Genomic DNA, 14,772 nt, shown 5'->3' on the forward strand with positions numbered 1-14,772 from the left:
GGAGATCAGCGCCGGTGCTCGTTTTTATTCTCGGCTTTCTCAAAACCATATTTGTCACAGCCGGGGAGCCGCTTGTGCCAGAAGGGACTGTGTTTTGTCGGGGGTAGATTGTGGCACATTGAAAAGGATCCCTTTAGGAATCATCGTCTGTGACATGGGATTAACTGTTATTTTCTCTTCAGTGACACCACCTCATAAAAGATGCCCCCGGGCGGCGGCGAAGGATTAAATAAATACACGTTTCAATTAAAGTCGCTACATGGCTCAAACACACAGAACTCTAAAAACTGCATCGGTCCGTTGCGGGGGTGAATGCCGCTCGCTCCCGGTTGTGTGTGTGTGTGTCCCCAGGGCTTTTTCCCCGAGCCGCCGTTATTTTTCCCAACTCACAAAAAGCGGCGTCTTAGTGTAAACGCAAGGAAATTGTTCGGTTTATCCATTTTTTTTGTTTTCGTTCCTCTCGGTTCTTAGAGGAAGCGCAGCACAAATTTTCCTTATCTGCGATATTCGATGACACGGACGACGCGCGGAGAGAGCGAAGTTGCGACGGCGTTTGTGTTCTGCATGGCGGGAATAATAACCTTGGACTATCAGATCGAAGTGTTTTTATTTTCTCCCTGCACCGCTAACCCACCCGTTCGCTTACTGTGTATATAGTCTAGCCAAAATGTTTTCAATGCCTTCTCGTTGGTTGATTTCTCACTAGTTCTGTCCATTTCGTTGTGAAAAAACAGCTGACCAATGACTGTATTTTTTTTTTTGTAAATAGTGCTCCGCAAGCGGTATCTAGTAAGTGACTTATGAGTTTTATGAACAACCAAGCGGCGACGTCATATGAGTACCTAAGGAAGCGTAAAAAAACCCTGCCTCGGAGTAGGAGCTAAGGAACTGAAGCCGCTGCAAAAAGTTCCTACTGTGCTACAGCCCCTTTTTCCACTGTAGGAACATTTTACAAGGGATTTTGAATGTTCCAGCATTCTGAAAAGCCCTCCGACCTCCAAATTTTAGCTTTTAAACATGGCACCGTCAAACCGTGAACCGTGAAAAGACCCAACATTAGAGTAGGAGCTAAAACGGTTCGAGGAACTGGGATCTTAGTTCCTCTGCTGTCCAAATGCTTGAAAAAAGGGGTTCCTGAAAAGGTTCTTGGAAAAATGGGTTGAGCCAAAGGGGCTGCAGCGACACCGCACGTCAAGTCGTCCTACGCACCGGAAGTGGAAGGAGGGAAGAGGGTGACAAAATCAGTCGGATAATCATTGAGCTGTCACGTTGCATGAATCAGCTGTCCCATCCAGAACGTTTTCAAATGAAAGGCTTTCGAAGGAGATAGAGATAATAACGGTGAACCTGTCTGGATTTCTCTAAAAGCCGTGATAGAAAAACCGTGGGAACGGCCGGTCTCTTCAGTCGTCTAAAAAAATGAAGATAGAAATCACAAGAAGGCGGCCGCCCAGCACATTTTGTTGTCTAATTGGGTTGGACATCGCTCTGTCAGATCAATAAAAAGAAAAAAAAAAAAAATCAAAAATTACATCTTTTTTTTCTTTTAATAGGCACAGTCGACACTCGCAAAGTTGTCTGTTTTTTATAAATGATTATCGATTATAATGTAATAGTCACAAAAAGCATATAGGGAAAAATAGGGGTGGGTCAAAGTTCAAAAAGGAGCTGAAAATGTATTTGGAAGAAGAAGCAGAGGAGGAAGGAGGACAGAAACAGATGGAAGGGAGTAAAATATAATGTGTTTAATCCTCCATGCATCTTAAGTCTATTATTCTTTGGGGTTTTATATTTTCTCCTTTTTTTCTTTTCCATAGATGGCCTTGCAGTCGGTCTGTTCTGTCTCCTGGAGATACCCTTCCTAATTTAAGCGAATCTTCTGTTTGCACAACATTGAAATCGGAGCTTTGCAGAGTATATTTACCTTCAGGGGATCCTTGCAATTAGAGCGGCCCAAATGATAGTTAAATGGATTCTGTTGCAGACAATTTGTAATCTAAGCAGTGAGTCTGTGAACTCTCCGTTAGAAGAATTTCACAGAGGCGGGTTTCACAGTTTTTAAGCCTTGCGGTAAAAAAAAACCAAAACAAAAAAGTGTCATATTCTACTTCAAAACAGACATAGTTTTTCCGGAAAGATTGTCGTCTTCAACAGTCATTATTATAAGAGGACGAATATATTGGAAAACAATTTTATATGATATAAGATGTGGGTCTTCCTGGGCAGTTATTATGATTCTTATAAATTAGGGATAGATTTTTGGGGGCCGTTTTGTTATCTCGTATGGATTGGAAAAGAAGTTAACCGCTGTAAATTTGGATACAAATATCCACTCCTTGTCTTTGGATAAAACCTCCACAATTGTTTTTTTTTTTTTTTTTTTTTTTTTTTGGAAAGCTAAAACCGTTATCAGTAGCATTTTGCGTGTTTTGAATGGTTTTCTGTTGTTATTTATGATATCCAGCCGATCGCACTGAATGTCAGAAGCTGTTTATAACCTCGGCATCCCTTAAAACCAAACCCAAAGGTATTGCAACACTGTATTGATGTTTACTCCCTTTTCAGTATCCTATTTCAAAGATTTATTTTTTTTTTTCCCCTTGATTTTCCATCACACATTGCAGTGAGTGGCAAAAGACAAAAAATAAGGGCAGAGTCAAAATCTCTAGTCAAAGCTGAATTGTTACATGAATTTATTTGTCTATTTAAAATGTTGTCAAAAGTCACTGCCGACATACTTCCCGTGCTCGCTTTACGTTGGCATAGCTGTGAAGCAGCGTGTCCACTAGGGGGCGGTGCAGAGTTCACTCCCAATTTCCGAGTCCCAATAACAAATAAGGTTAAAAGGTACATTTTAAAAAGCAGCGCAGCAGAGGGTTATACTCAAGCTATGTTGTCTTTGTCTACTCTGTTCCTTTTACTGGTCGAAAATTAGCATACCGTCCAACAGTGCCCCTTACGACTTCCAACTCCATTTGCCGCCTCAGACCTAAAATACACCCGGTGGTGCAGCCTGGACACATCTTCAGTGACTCTCCCAAGATCACTGAGTGTTTCGGGTCTTAGTCATACACCTTCACTCGGGCGACCCAGCCGGGGTCAATCGGTCCCCCGACTTGTGTCCAGGTTGGACACAAGTTCCTTGGACTCCTTGGCCACAAAATTCCAAGGAGTCCAAGGGCATGATAGGGATCTGCCTGCAAAGCCCCTCTTGCCCACCTCAATAGGCTCGCAGCGGGCGTTCCAACCGTCCCTCCGGCACTCAGCCACAAGCTCTGGGTGTTTTGCACTTTTCCTGTCCTGGGCTTCCTCCATTCTGTCCTCCCAGGGACCTGTTAACTCGAGGAGCCCCACCTGCCTCCTGGAAGTTGACATCAACACTATGTCCGGACGGAGTGTCGTGGCTGCGACGTTGTCCGGGAAACGCAGCTGCCTCCCCAGATCAACCAAGAGTTGCCGGTCCCTTGCTGTTGAAAGCCCCCTCGTATCTTCTTGGAGGGTTGAGGTTTCTCCCCTTCTAGGACAAAGGCAATGGCTCTCTTGGTTGGCCGTTGTCCCTTGCTGATGTTGATGCCGGTGCAGATGGCGTCTGCTACTGCCAGGAGCTGATCATGGCGCCGGCGGTACCTCCCATCTCCCGAGGCCTTTGAGCAACAGCTGAGGATGTGTTCTAATGATCCCTTCCCCTGACAGAACTGGCACCAGGATGTGTCTTTCAGGCTCCAGATGAACAGGTTAGCGGGGCTCGGGAGGAAATCATACACAGATTGTACGAGGAACTTGAAGATCAGTCCAGGTGACCTTACGGCTCCTGACATACTTCCACTTGGTCCTGGCCCCGTTGCCTTCAATATACAGAATTACTGCAAAATGAATGCAAAGAATGTAAATACATACCTAACATTGATTGTAAATGAGCCTTAATTCTAATATTTGTTATCCGGTTTGAGTTTTCTGCATCGGCTTTATATAAAAACCTCTACAAGTCAGGGGTAATACTTAGGCTAGTCCTTCTCTCTCAGAGGATCTAGTTTTATGCTAATTCCAGAAACGTCTACTTGCAACCCGTCCCTTTAACTCTTATTTCAAAGCGAAGTCTAAAATCCGTTTTTCGACAGATTCATGCACTTTGTGCAACGGTTTGTTTTTAACCGACGCAAAACCTTGGGTTTTACTCCCCACAAAGCAGTCCAGCTGCTACTCTTTGGCACATATTATTGGCCCGAACCCCAAAACCTCCTGTGTTCAGACTGAGCATGTCCGCCCTCGAGTTGACCAGAGGAAGAAACCAAGGCCGCAGATGTAGTTTTCGTAACCTTTTAAGTAATTAGTCTCCTAGCGAGGCCACGAGATGGATAGAAGAAGTTTTTGTGTTCTGTTTGCTCAAACAAGGCGGACAAGTGTTGTGCGTTTACCTGATAACGCAGCTAATAAACCTCTCTGGTGTCGACACCAGCGTTTCTCCCCCTCTCTTCTCCTGTCGTCTGAGTAGGAATTAAATGCCCGCACTTTGAGAACCTGCCAAAGGAAATGTTGAAAAGCGAAAAAATTTAAAAAAAAGATAATTTGTTGTTAGAGACTGATGGGGATTAATTGTTTTCACCATTTAGCTCAACATTCAAATGAGTTGTTTGACAAATTAATATGTTTTTTTTTTTTTTTTTTCATCATTTACCAGAAGCTTGTGCCAACTCTGTTTGCCGGCATAAGTGCGAAAACGACTACAGAGAGTTGTAATCATTTAACGACGATTGAGATTTAGGTGACGGCGTCTCTGGGTTTGCCGCCTCCACTCACTCGGAGCAAACCGTGTTTGCTAGTTTTAAACAAGAAAGACATCCAAGTTCACAGCGCGTGAGCGTTTCTAGGATCGGGCCTTTCAGGGATTATGCTGTATAAGGCGGCTTTAACTTTCGCTTAATTATATCCGTGGAAAAAAAGTTGACTTGACTGAAATCTGTCTGCGTGGTGCTCATGAACTGACAGCAAACATTAAACAACACTTTAAAAACAAAACAAAAAAAAATTTCCTATTTTCTTTATCTAGATATGTATTCTAGCATGTCATTGTCCGTGTATATCTTAATTACCCATTAGTGCATCCACATATTAACCAGTTCACTTATTAAGCCATTTATTTATTTCCATATTTATTTATTAAGCCTTTTTTTTTTTTTATTAATTCATCCATGTGTTTGCCTATGCCTTTTTTTTTTCATTTCTCATTTATGGATCAGCATGTTATTTTAACCAATGTATTAATTAATCCATTTATTTATCAACATTTTTTTTTATTTTGTCTAATTTATTCATCGATGTATTTACCTATGCATTTATATTCTCATTTATGTATTCACATGTTATTTTAATCAATTTATTTATTCATCCATGTATTTATTAACATATTTATTTATTCATTTATTTGACATTTGTTTATCCACTTTTTTTTATCAAGCCGTTTATTTATTTTCATATTTACCGATTTAATCTTGTTTTTTAATAATTCCTCCATGTCTTTGTCAGTGCATTTTTTTTGTTAACTTCCCATTTATATATTCACATGTTATTTTAACTGATTTATAAATTAATCCATTTATTTATCAACATATATTTCATTTAGTCTTTTTTATTTTATTCATCCGTTTATTTGCCTCTGCATTTTCCCATTTATGTATTCACATGTTATTTTAACCAATTTATTTTTAATCCATCTATTTATTTTCATATTTATTTATTTATCATTTATTCATCTACGTTTTTTTTTTTTATCACACCGTTAATTTATTTTTATATTTATCTATTTTGTCTTTTTTTATTGATTCATCATTAATTCATCATTCAGAATTTATCCATGCATTTGTTTATTTATTTATTCATTTATTTACTCATTTTATTACCCTGATTTGGCGAATGAGGTTACTAAATCTTAATACGCACAATTTATATGTTGATTTATAGGCACCTCCATGACATCACCATCCACCATTGTCAATGCTGTCAATGGTGAATGCTGCCCTTATCGTCATTGGTTTTTAAAGATGGCATGGATTAAGTACTTTAATGGGTCAACAGCAATAATATATCGGTACTTGGAATGCAAACTAAATGATTGCGTGAAAAAAGCGATAGTCATGTTTGTGTTCCAGTTCCCCCTTTGTTTAAACCTCCTTTAGTGAATCAATTACAGGATCTTAAATCCAAGATGGGCGTCAGATTGGCTCTAATAGACGGCATTAGTCCTGTACCACCTCTGCACGTTGGGCTGTGAAACATTTTTACGATTACACATTTAAAACGACCAGTCACATCTGTTCAGACGTGAGACTGGATACATTATTCGCCAAGGACGGAATACACGTGCGATTTCCCACGTTAGGAAAAAAAAAACAAAAAAAAAAACGGTGCTTTTAAATGATAGCTGAAATACCTTTTGAATCACAAGTTTCTCCGTGAAGGAAAATTAAAGGCCCGGCGTGTTTGACAGATGCTTTATGCGGCGGATGTTAACTGTTCCTGAACACATTACTTCACACCGCTTTTGCACATTTCTCGCCTACAATTTCCTGCCCTTTTTTTTTTTTTTTTTCTCCAGCTGTCACCACGCACACCGAGGGCGAGGAGAAGATCCAAGTCCTGCTGATGGTGGAGAGCGGCAGGTATGTTGGCCTGCAAAAAGAAACAAAAAAAAAAACAACAAAAGTGTGCTCATCGGTAACACATTTGCGGATGCATTATTCAGGACCGCTGGCTTCGATTCCGCTTTTGTCTTGTTTGTCCGAATGCACCCCAAAAGCACCGCTGTAACAATCCAAGGTAATTAATGCTCCGCCAGGCTGCAGGGCTCCGGTCCGAGGTGAGCCGGTGCGAATCGCATGGCAGCCTCTCGCCTCAGCCACCACTTTCCCTATCTTTTCTTTTTTTTTTTTTTTTTTTTTTTTAGTTTAAATGTGAGACTTTTCTGCGTGGTGTTTTAATTACTGTTTGTTTGTGTGTTTTGGATCAAACCTCATGGGGGGGAAAAAAAAACAAAAAAAAACGGTGGTGGTTCTTTATAGATGTGCATTCAGGAGAAGCGGGGTTTTTGGATACTTTTAATTTTGTTTATCTAATGACTCACCCGTGCTTGTTTTAAATATCTGCAGTTTTACGATGCTACTATAAAACTTCCCCCAAATTAGCATTATCTTCCTCCCCGCAGGACAGTTTACATCCACGGCTTCAACGCCGTGGACTTCACGCTGTGGCAGTCGGCCATCACGCTCGCCGCCGGTACAGACGGCGCGGCCCTCGGTGACCAGCAGTTGACGAAGAATGCCGTCCCCATTATATTGGACAGCTGCGTCGCTTTTGTCACCCAGTATGGTGAGTATTTCTATTTATTTACCTTTAATAAAAGAATGTGTACTAACAAATAAAAAAAAACATTTGGTTATGCGCCCCCCCCCCCAGGAGCAGATGATTCAGCAGGTACGCCGTGTCTGTAATTTGACTTTGACGGCAGGATTTGCGTTTACTTACCTAAAAGTCCCAATGCTTAATTAATGCAAATGGGAACTTTTTTTGGGGGGGGATTATTTCCAAAGAACCATTTCAGCGAAATGCATGGTAATGAAGGATTGGCGGGAATAGTTGCTTGGGTCTGCATGTGGAAATAGGTACAGGAGGTTCATACGCCCAAAGCAATACTCCACGCGCAAATTGAATTCAATTGAGCTCATATAACGCGGCGCTATCTCTCAGCTCAAAGCAGACGCTGGATTCATTATTTGCCCTCTGATTTAATGTCATCGCACGGAGCTCCGTCTTCCGCCGCGGGCCGTTCAGACCCGACCGATCACGAAAGTGAAGCAGGAAGTGGATCTCACGCCGTCTCTCTTCTGTCGTCGCGTCCAGGTTTGTGCCGAGAAGGGGTCTACGAGCGGCGGGGCGACCCGGGGAGAGTCGCCCTCCTCCTGGAGAAGTTCACCCGCGACGCCCGTAACGTGAAACTGCGAGAGAAGGAACACCGTTTGGAGGATGTCACCGGCACGCTGAAGAAGTTCTTATCCCAGGCCGAAGACGCCCTGCTGACCAAGGAGCTCTATCCCTACTGGGTCTCAGCTTTGGGTATGTGGGCCGACCGTGTTATAATGCTGTTAATTAATTAGACGTTAAAGTACATCAGAATCCTTCAATTAACTAATGTGTTTTCGGTTATTTCCTTTTTTTTCATCCAAATGATGCATTTAATCAATATTAAATTTCACACATGACACAATGACCATGACACAATATTAAATCTGGCTATATATATATATATATATTATTTGGCTATAATCATATTATTATGATTATAGCCAAAAACTCATTTCCGTCTTTAGTCCTTTCAGCAGGTTGATGTTAAAAACACAAGATAAAATGAATAAAACAACAGTAGGTAAAAAGCACACGATAAAGATAAACTTGACAAACTTGAGATCCATGCAGTCGAGGCGGTGTTGTGATGATGATGTTGTTCATCCAGCAGCTAGAAGTTAAGATGTTTGGTAAAGAGGTTCGGAGACGGGGGTTCACATGGTATTGAGTTAAAAATAAGAATAAGAATAAGAATAAGAACAACTTTATTTTTCCCGAAGAAAATTGTTGTGACAGAGTTTCAAGTAAAACATAACAATGATAAATAATAGTAGGAAATTGTATAAACAGTATAAAAAAGGGGGGGGAATAAGAAATACAAATAAAACTATAAAGTGTGAAAGTAACAAGTCAATGCTATCAAGTGTCTTAAGGTCTTAAGTACAAGTTCCAGGTATGTGATGCACAGACACAGAAGGTGGTTTGGCTAAATGTAGTATTTCTGAAGGGAATCACACAGTCGCCTCTAGAACCAGCTCTTGTTGATCTGTTGGAGATTTTTTTTATAAATTCTTGCAGTGGAGGAGGAGCTTTGTGGTGGAAGATTTTTGTTCTTCTGATAGACTCATTCCTGATCCTATCCATCCTGGTCAAACCCAAAGAGAACCTCAGCATCTTCATCTCTGCAACCTCTAGTTCTGCCTCCTGTCTTTTTGTCTTTGGAACTGTTTATAGTCCTTCAGCATCGCTGGTCTCACCACTGTCTTGTACACCTTTCCTTTCATTCTGGCCGATAGTCTTCTATCTCTTCGTACCCCTGACACTTTTCTCCACCCATTCCAACCTGCTTGAACCCGTCTCTTCACCTATTTTCCACACTCTCCGCTGCTCTGGACTTTTGACCCCAAGTACCTGAAATCCTCCAGCTTCTTGATCTCCACTCCTTGCAGCCTCACCGTTCCACCTGAGTTCCTCTCAGTCACACACATATACTCCGTCTTGCTGCGACTGACCTTCATTCCTCTCCTTTCCAGCGCATACCTCCACCTCTCTAGATTTACCTCAACCTGTTTTCTGCTCTCACCGCAGATCACAATGTCATCTGCAAACATCAGGGTCCATGGAGATTCCTGTCTAACCTCATCTGTCAGCCTGGCCTGTGCCGGCCTGAGGCTGCATTAATCGATATTATTATTATACTTAAAAAAAAAAGAGATCGGGATCAGGAATGAGTCCAAGGTCAGAAAGCCAGACTGAGATGGTTGGGTCATGTACAGAGGAGGGATGGTGAATATATTGGTAGACGCATGCTGGAATTGGAGCTGCCAGGCTGGAGGAGGACCAAGGAGAAGATTTATGGATGCAGTGAAAGAGGATATGAAGTTAGTCTGCGTGAAAGAGGAGGATACAGAGAATAGGGTTAGATGGAGAAGGTTGACGGCGACCCCTGAAGGGAAAAGCCGAAAGAAGAAGAAGATATTAACCAGCTATTTAGCGATTCGTATCAGAAGAAGCACCAGTACTAACAGCCTTTCTCTTCGAAGCTTGCATGTTCTCCGGTTTTCTTCCCGCAGTCCCAAAACTTACTCTGATATGTCCAGACGGTGAATGAAAGAGTGAACGCTCTTTCGCCTCTCTGCGGACTGGAAGTGAGAAAGTGAAAAGTGTGTCTTTATATGATGCGTTAATGAGTGTGTGAATGGTTGCGGGTTGAACCCTGCATCACGTCTAGCAACGGCTGAGATAGGTTGCGACCTCGCCGTGACCCCGAGTGCTGGATAAGCTGGAGAGATAATAAATGCATTTATTAATGAATTAGTTTAGTCAGAAATATGCTTTGTATTTATTATTATCCATAGAATGTGCTTGTGAATGAACGTGCCGTTTATATCTTCATTCTGTTCTAATTCAATACAGTAATAGGATTTTTTTTTTTTTTTTTTTTACGACGCAAGTATTTCCCCAACTACATTTAGCGAAGTTTTATCGCACGTAATGTACCCAGCTCGGATACAGAAGCGGCGCTTAGCGTGATGAATCTCTACGTTATTTATAACCGGAGTTTCAAATGGCTCGGTAATCTATATTTGCGGCATCGTTCCCGTTTCATACTTGTGTCAAAAGCGGCATCTTTCATCACACTTCAGCGACTCCGCCGTCATTCAGAGCCATTTTCTCGTCTCTTTGTTTTTATTTTGTGCGCGTGTGTGTTTTTTTTTCCCCCCTCAGATGAAAAGGACGAGAGCCAGAGAGTGAAAAAGTACATCACTTTCATTGAGAATTTGCCGAAGACAAACAGGTCAACTCTTGAAGCTCTGCTCCAACATCTGTACAGGTACGCAACACACACACACACACACACACATAAACATAACACACTTGGGCAAGTTGGAATATTTTTAGATCCGCGTGAAACCAAAAAATAGAATTTAAAGTGGATGCGGCTTGCAGGCCACGAGAGCAGGATTTGAAGATAAAGCAAGGGATGAGTTGAGTATATTAGATTTAATGCATGGCTGCTGTACGTCCACCGCTCCACTTAAATTAGGTTCTTTTATCTGTGCCAGGAAAAATATCCACAGCGGCCGGCATAAAACTCGCTAATGGCCTGTGTGATCTGTATTACGCATAAGTAGCCCCGACTCCGTTGAGACAAAGTTCCTGGCCTCCTGCCCGGTCCGAACGCTACCTGGAAATGTATCTTGACAAATCCGCTTAAGCGCTCCGTCCGACTCTGATCGAAAGAGTGGGACTTTTTCATTTACGGGCCGGGAAGTAAAAAGACCTGCGAGAGCAGATCCTTCGCTTTAAACGAAATTCATCAACGCCGCATTTCGAGAGATGTTAGCCGAGCAGTTTGATTGTTGCATTTTCCGGCAGATTATGGTAAAACACATTATATCTATGAAACAGGATTATATGTTTCTGCTTCAGATTACTGTTCAGGTTACTGGCAATGTTACTTTTAGTGTTGAATAATAAACATGGGGATATATTTTAATGTATATGTTGTGTTAAGCATCACCAAAATGGGCTGTCATCCACCTGAGCCTCCTCAGTCAAAAGTTAACCAGCCTGCATCGGTCAATAAGAAATAAGATAAATAGATATGAAATATAAAATATCCTATAAAATATAAAGTATAAAATTAAAATAATAAAAAAAAATATATATAATAAAATTGTTTGTAATGGAATGATTTATGAAACAAAGAAAGCACATTAGAATAAAATAAATACATGTATGATTCCAAATGAAAACAATATGTTGTGCATTTCTAGTGGAATCTAAATAATTATAAAAAAATTAAAATGAAAAAATGTTTTTCAATATGCGCTATTTTTATTTGCCAATAATTGTCATTAATTGTCTGACCCAAAGGGCGCTTGAAAACTAGGGAGCAAAACCTTATTTTGAACTGCTTTTTTGTGAAGTTTTTTTTCCTATCACTTTCACTCATGTATTTTTTTTTTTTTTTTTACCCCCATTAGAATTTCCATTTCCTCTCACAAATTTTAGCAATTATTGGAGAAATAGCCCATCTGTATTTTGTCATTATTCAAACCTTGGCCGGGAACCAATGCTCCCTCCTGGAGCAGCAACTAACAAGTCCTTTAAATAAGTCCATTATTGTATTGTGTTACTTAAAACTCGGATGCAACGAGGCTCATTATCCGAAATGTTTAATGGACTGTGAGAGCGGGGGTCCTAGTGACTTTGGAATTCTCACAGTTTGAAGGACTAAGTTCTGGTGCTTGAATGAGTTTTGAATTAGAATAAGAAAAACAACTTAATTTACAAAAAAAAAAAAAGATAATAATTTGGAACTGACAGGGAACAGACACGGTGTTTTTCTGTGTCTCTCTGGAAATTATATGATGCGCACAAAAGCCAACGTTCCATAAAGCCCATGTTCGTAAGCCTATGTTCCATAAAATCCCTTTGCAAAAAGTGAATTTCCATGATAATTTGGATGGTATTTACAGATATAATAACCCTCAGTGAACCTCGCTCAACCCTTTACTGACCTCCTTGTGCATACGACTGCACCTTCTGCTTTACCTCCCTTTTTTTCTTCAGAAACATTGTTATAGGCAGTTTATTTTCTGGTTTGAATTGGTTTTATAAACTGCCACGGCCCCGTCGATGACGTTACAAATGTGGACCAACAGAACAATATTGTCGTCCAAATCTTGCGACATATATTGCAGGGCTTTAGCGTAGTTATTGGAACGTGAGACCAGTCTCTTTGATTTCTTCCTCGCCATGTCGAAAAGCCGCCTTTTCCAAGAATGTATACCAGGGAAGAAGATCTCGTATTTTATCAATTTTATGAAATTGATTTTAGTTTAATTTTACTCTATTTTCACTGTTTTTTATTTTTTATTTTTTTTATTTATTTATTTTATTTTATTTATTTTTTTTTATTCTTAGTCTAGAACATGGCTGGTTCCTTATGACAAAAAAAACAAACAAATAACTGCAAAAAAAAAAAAAAAAAAAAGCTAAAAAAAAAAAAAAACGATAAATCGCGAGAACCGAATTCTGAAAAGAATCCATGGAGTAGCAACGGCGTGAAAGCCAAACTGCAAGGTAGCGAGGGTCCACTGTGTATACATATATATATATGTATCATCACTGTGTGTATATATATATATGTATCATCACTGTGTGTATATATATATATATATATATATATAGGCAGGGGAGGCCGTGCCTCTACTGACTGCACGTCACTGATATGTATGTATGCATGTATGTATGTATGTATGTATGTATGTATGTATGTATGTATGTATACCCAGTTGTACATGCAGACAGACTGCTTATTTATGCAAATTTATGCAAATAATAAGAAAACAACATGGTATCAGTATAACTGAGCAGATCAATTATCGGCAACGCAGGGCGCTCATAATATGTAGCTGTCTGTATCTGCGTGCACCTTATACTTCACACCTTAGAGTCTAATGTTTACCGTTTAATGTAACAGTTCACTTTACTTATAATTAGCACTGTATTATTATTAATATTTTGTTAATTTTATGAGAAGTATCTTCTAGCTAAGCATCTAGCTGTCTTAGACTTTGACATTTGACAACAGATTTGAAACATTCTCGCATAAATGAGCCTTAAGATCATTCGGGTTAACAATTCCCCGTTTTGATGTTAAGCGTTACTTGCTAGTAGTGAATAGTCGTGATATATCTGCATTACAGTAACAATACAGGTGGTTTACTGAAGCCCCCAATCGGCATCCTGAGGAGTTTGGATTTTATATCTGGCTGCGATGCGTCAACTGTCGGACTTTACTTGTTCAGCTTTTTGCACTTTTCAAGTTTTCTGAACGTGTCTCTTGTCTTCTCGCAATTTTAGGATCCAGCTATGTTCCCACCTCAACCACATGCCGAGCGAGAAGCTGGCCTCTGTCTTCTCCTCCTGCCTGTTCCAGACTCAGGGACAAACCCCGCAGGAAATCAGTGTAGTCCACGACCTCATCAACAACTATATTACTCTCTTCAAAGTGAGTCACAAATGGTCCGTTTGGCCTTTGGCTGTGCGCTGATCGGCGGAACTCGGTTTTTAGAGGACGGGGGACGAAAGCGAGTCGGCCTGAGTTCCCGTCCCATTACCGCTTGATTAGCTGTGTTTCAGCATAAAACAGACCCGGGCATTTTAAGGCCCTCGGGCCACATCCGGCCTGTTTTGCTTTTTCATTCGGGCGGCCAAACTATTTTCTTTGAATAAATATCTTCAATCAATATTGAATTTAGAAACTCTGTATTTGTTCCTTTTGTTTAATTTTGTATGGATAATTACATACAAGATAATGTCGGTGCATTTATATAATCATTAACAATTTTAAAGTCGAAATAAAATACCAAAAATTGTAACTATTTAGATTTCAATTTTTATTTTGTTCAATTTCCATGACACACAGTTAATCCGCGGATAACAACTGAAAAAGAAAAGTGGCCCACCGGCAAAAAATAATTGCCCACCCCTGGCATAGAGTGACTGCACACAGTCAAGTCAGACATTATTTTTGGGAAATCAGTATTTATCACCGATAAATACCAAAAGATTCTTCTTTGGGGCCGTCATTTGAGTCAGAATGAAAGAGACTTACATGAGAAGAAAAATACATGCAGAGTGCAACTTTGCATAACAGAAAAAAACAAAACAAAACATAATTTTAAATTTGAATTTGAATCTGAGTTTTCCCCCCCAAAAAATCAAAATTCATTCATATACATATATATATATATATAAATCAAAATAAAAAAAATCAAAATTCATTCATATATATATATATATATATATATATATATATAAATCAAAATAAAAAAAATCAAAATTCATTCATATATATATGAATGAATTTTGATTTTTTTTTTGGAAAACTCAGATTCAAATTCAAATTTAGAATTATGTTTT

The 14,772-nt window shown here is 39.9% G+C and overlaps 1 protein-coding gene across 1 annotated transcript in view; it reads left to right on the plus strand.

The window, feature by feature from the left end:
• arap2 (ArfGAP with RhoGAP domain, ankyrin repeat and PH domain 2) overlaps positions 1–14,772 on the plus strand; it is a 175,042-nt gene that overhangs the window by 131,398 nt on the left and 28,872 nt on the right. The window contains exons 19-23 of the mRNA XM_086165193.1: positions 6,593–6,656; positions 7,199–7,362; positions 7,894–8,106; positions 10,564–10,669; positions 13,711–13,858. Of these exons, the coding sequence (XP_086021319.1) occupies positions 6,593–6,656; positions 7,199–7,362; positions 7,894–8,106; positions 10,564–10,669; positions 13,711–13,858 (695 nt within the window). The remainder of the gene's footprint in view (positions 1–6,592; positions 6,657–7,198; positions 7,363–7,893; positions 8,107–10,563; positions 10,670–13,710; positions 13,859–14,772) is intronic.

This window comes from Fistularia commersonii, chromosome 19 (genome assembly GCF_037954325.1).
Source record: "Fistularia commersonii isolate RoL2024-O1a breed Wild chromosome 19, RoL_Fcom_v1.0, whole genome shotgun sequence".
Classification (NCBI taxonomy): Eukaryota; Metazoa; Chordata; class Actinopteri; order Syngnathiformes; family Fistulariidae; genus Fistularia; species Fistularia commersonii.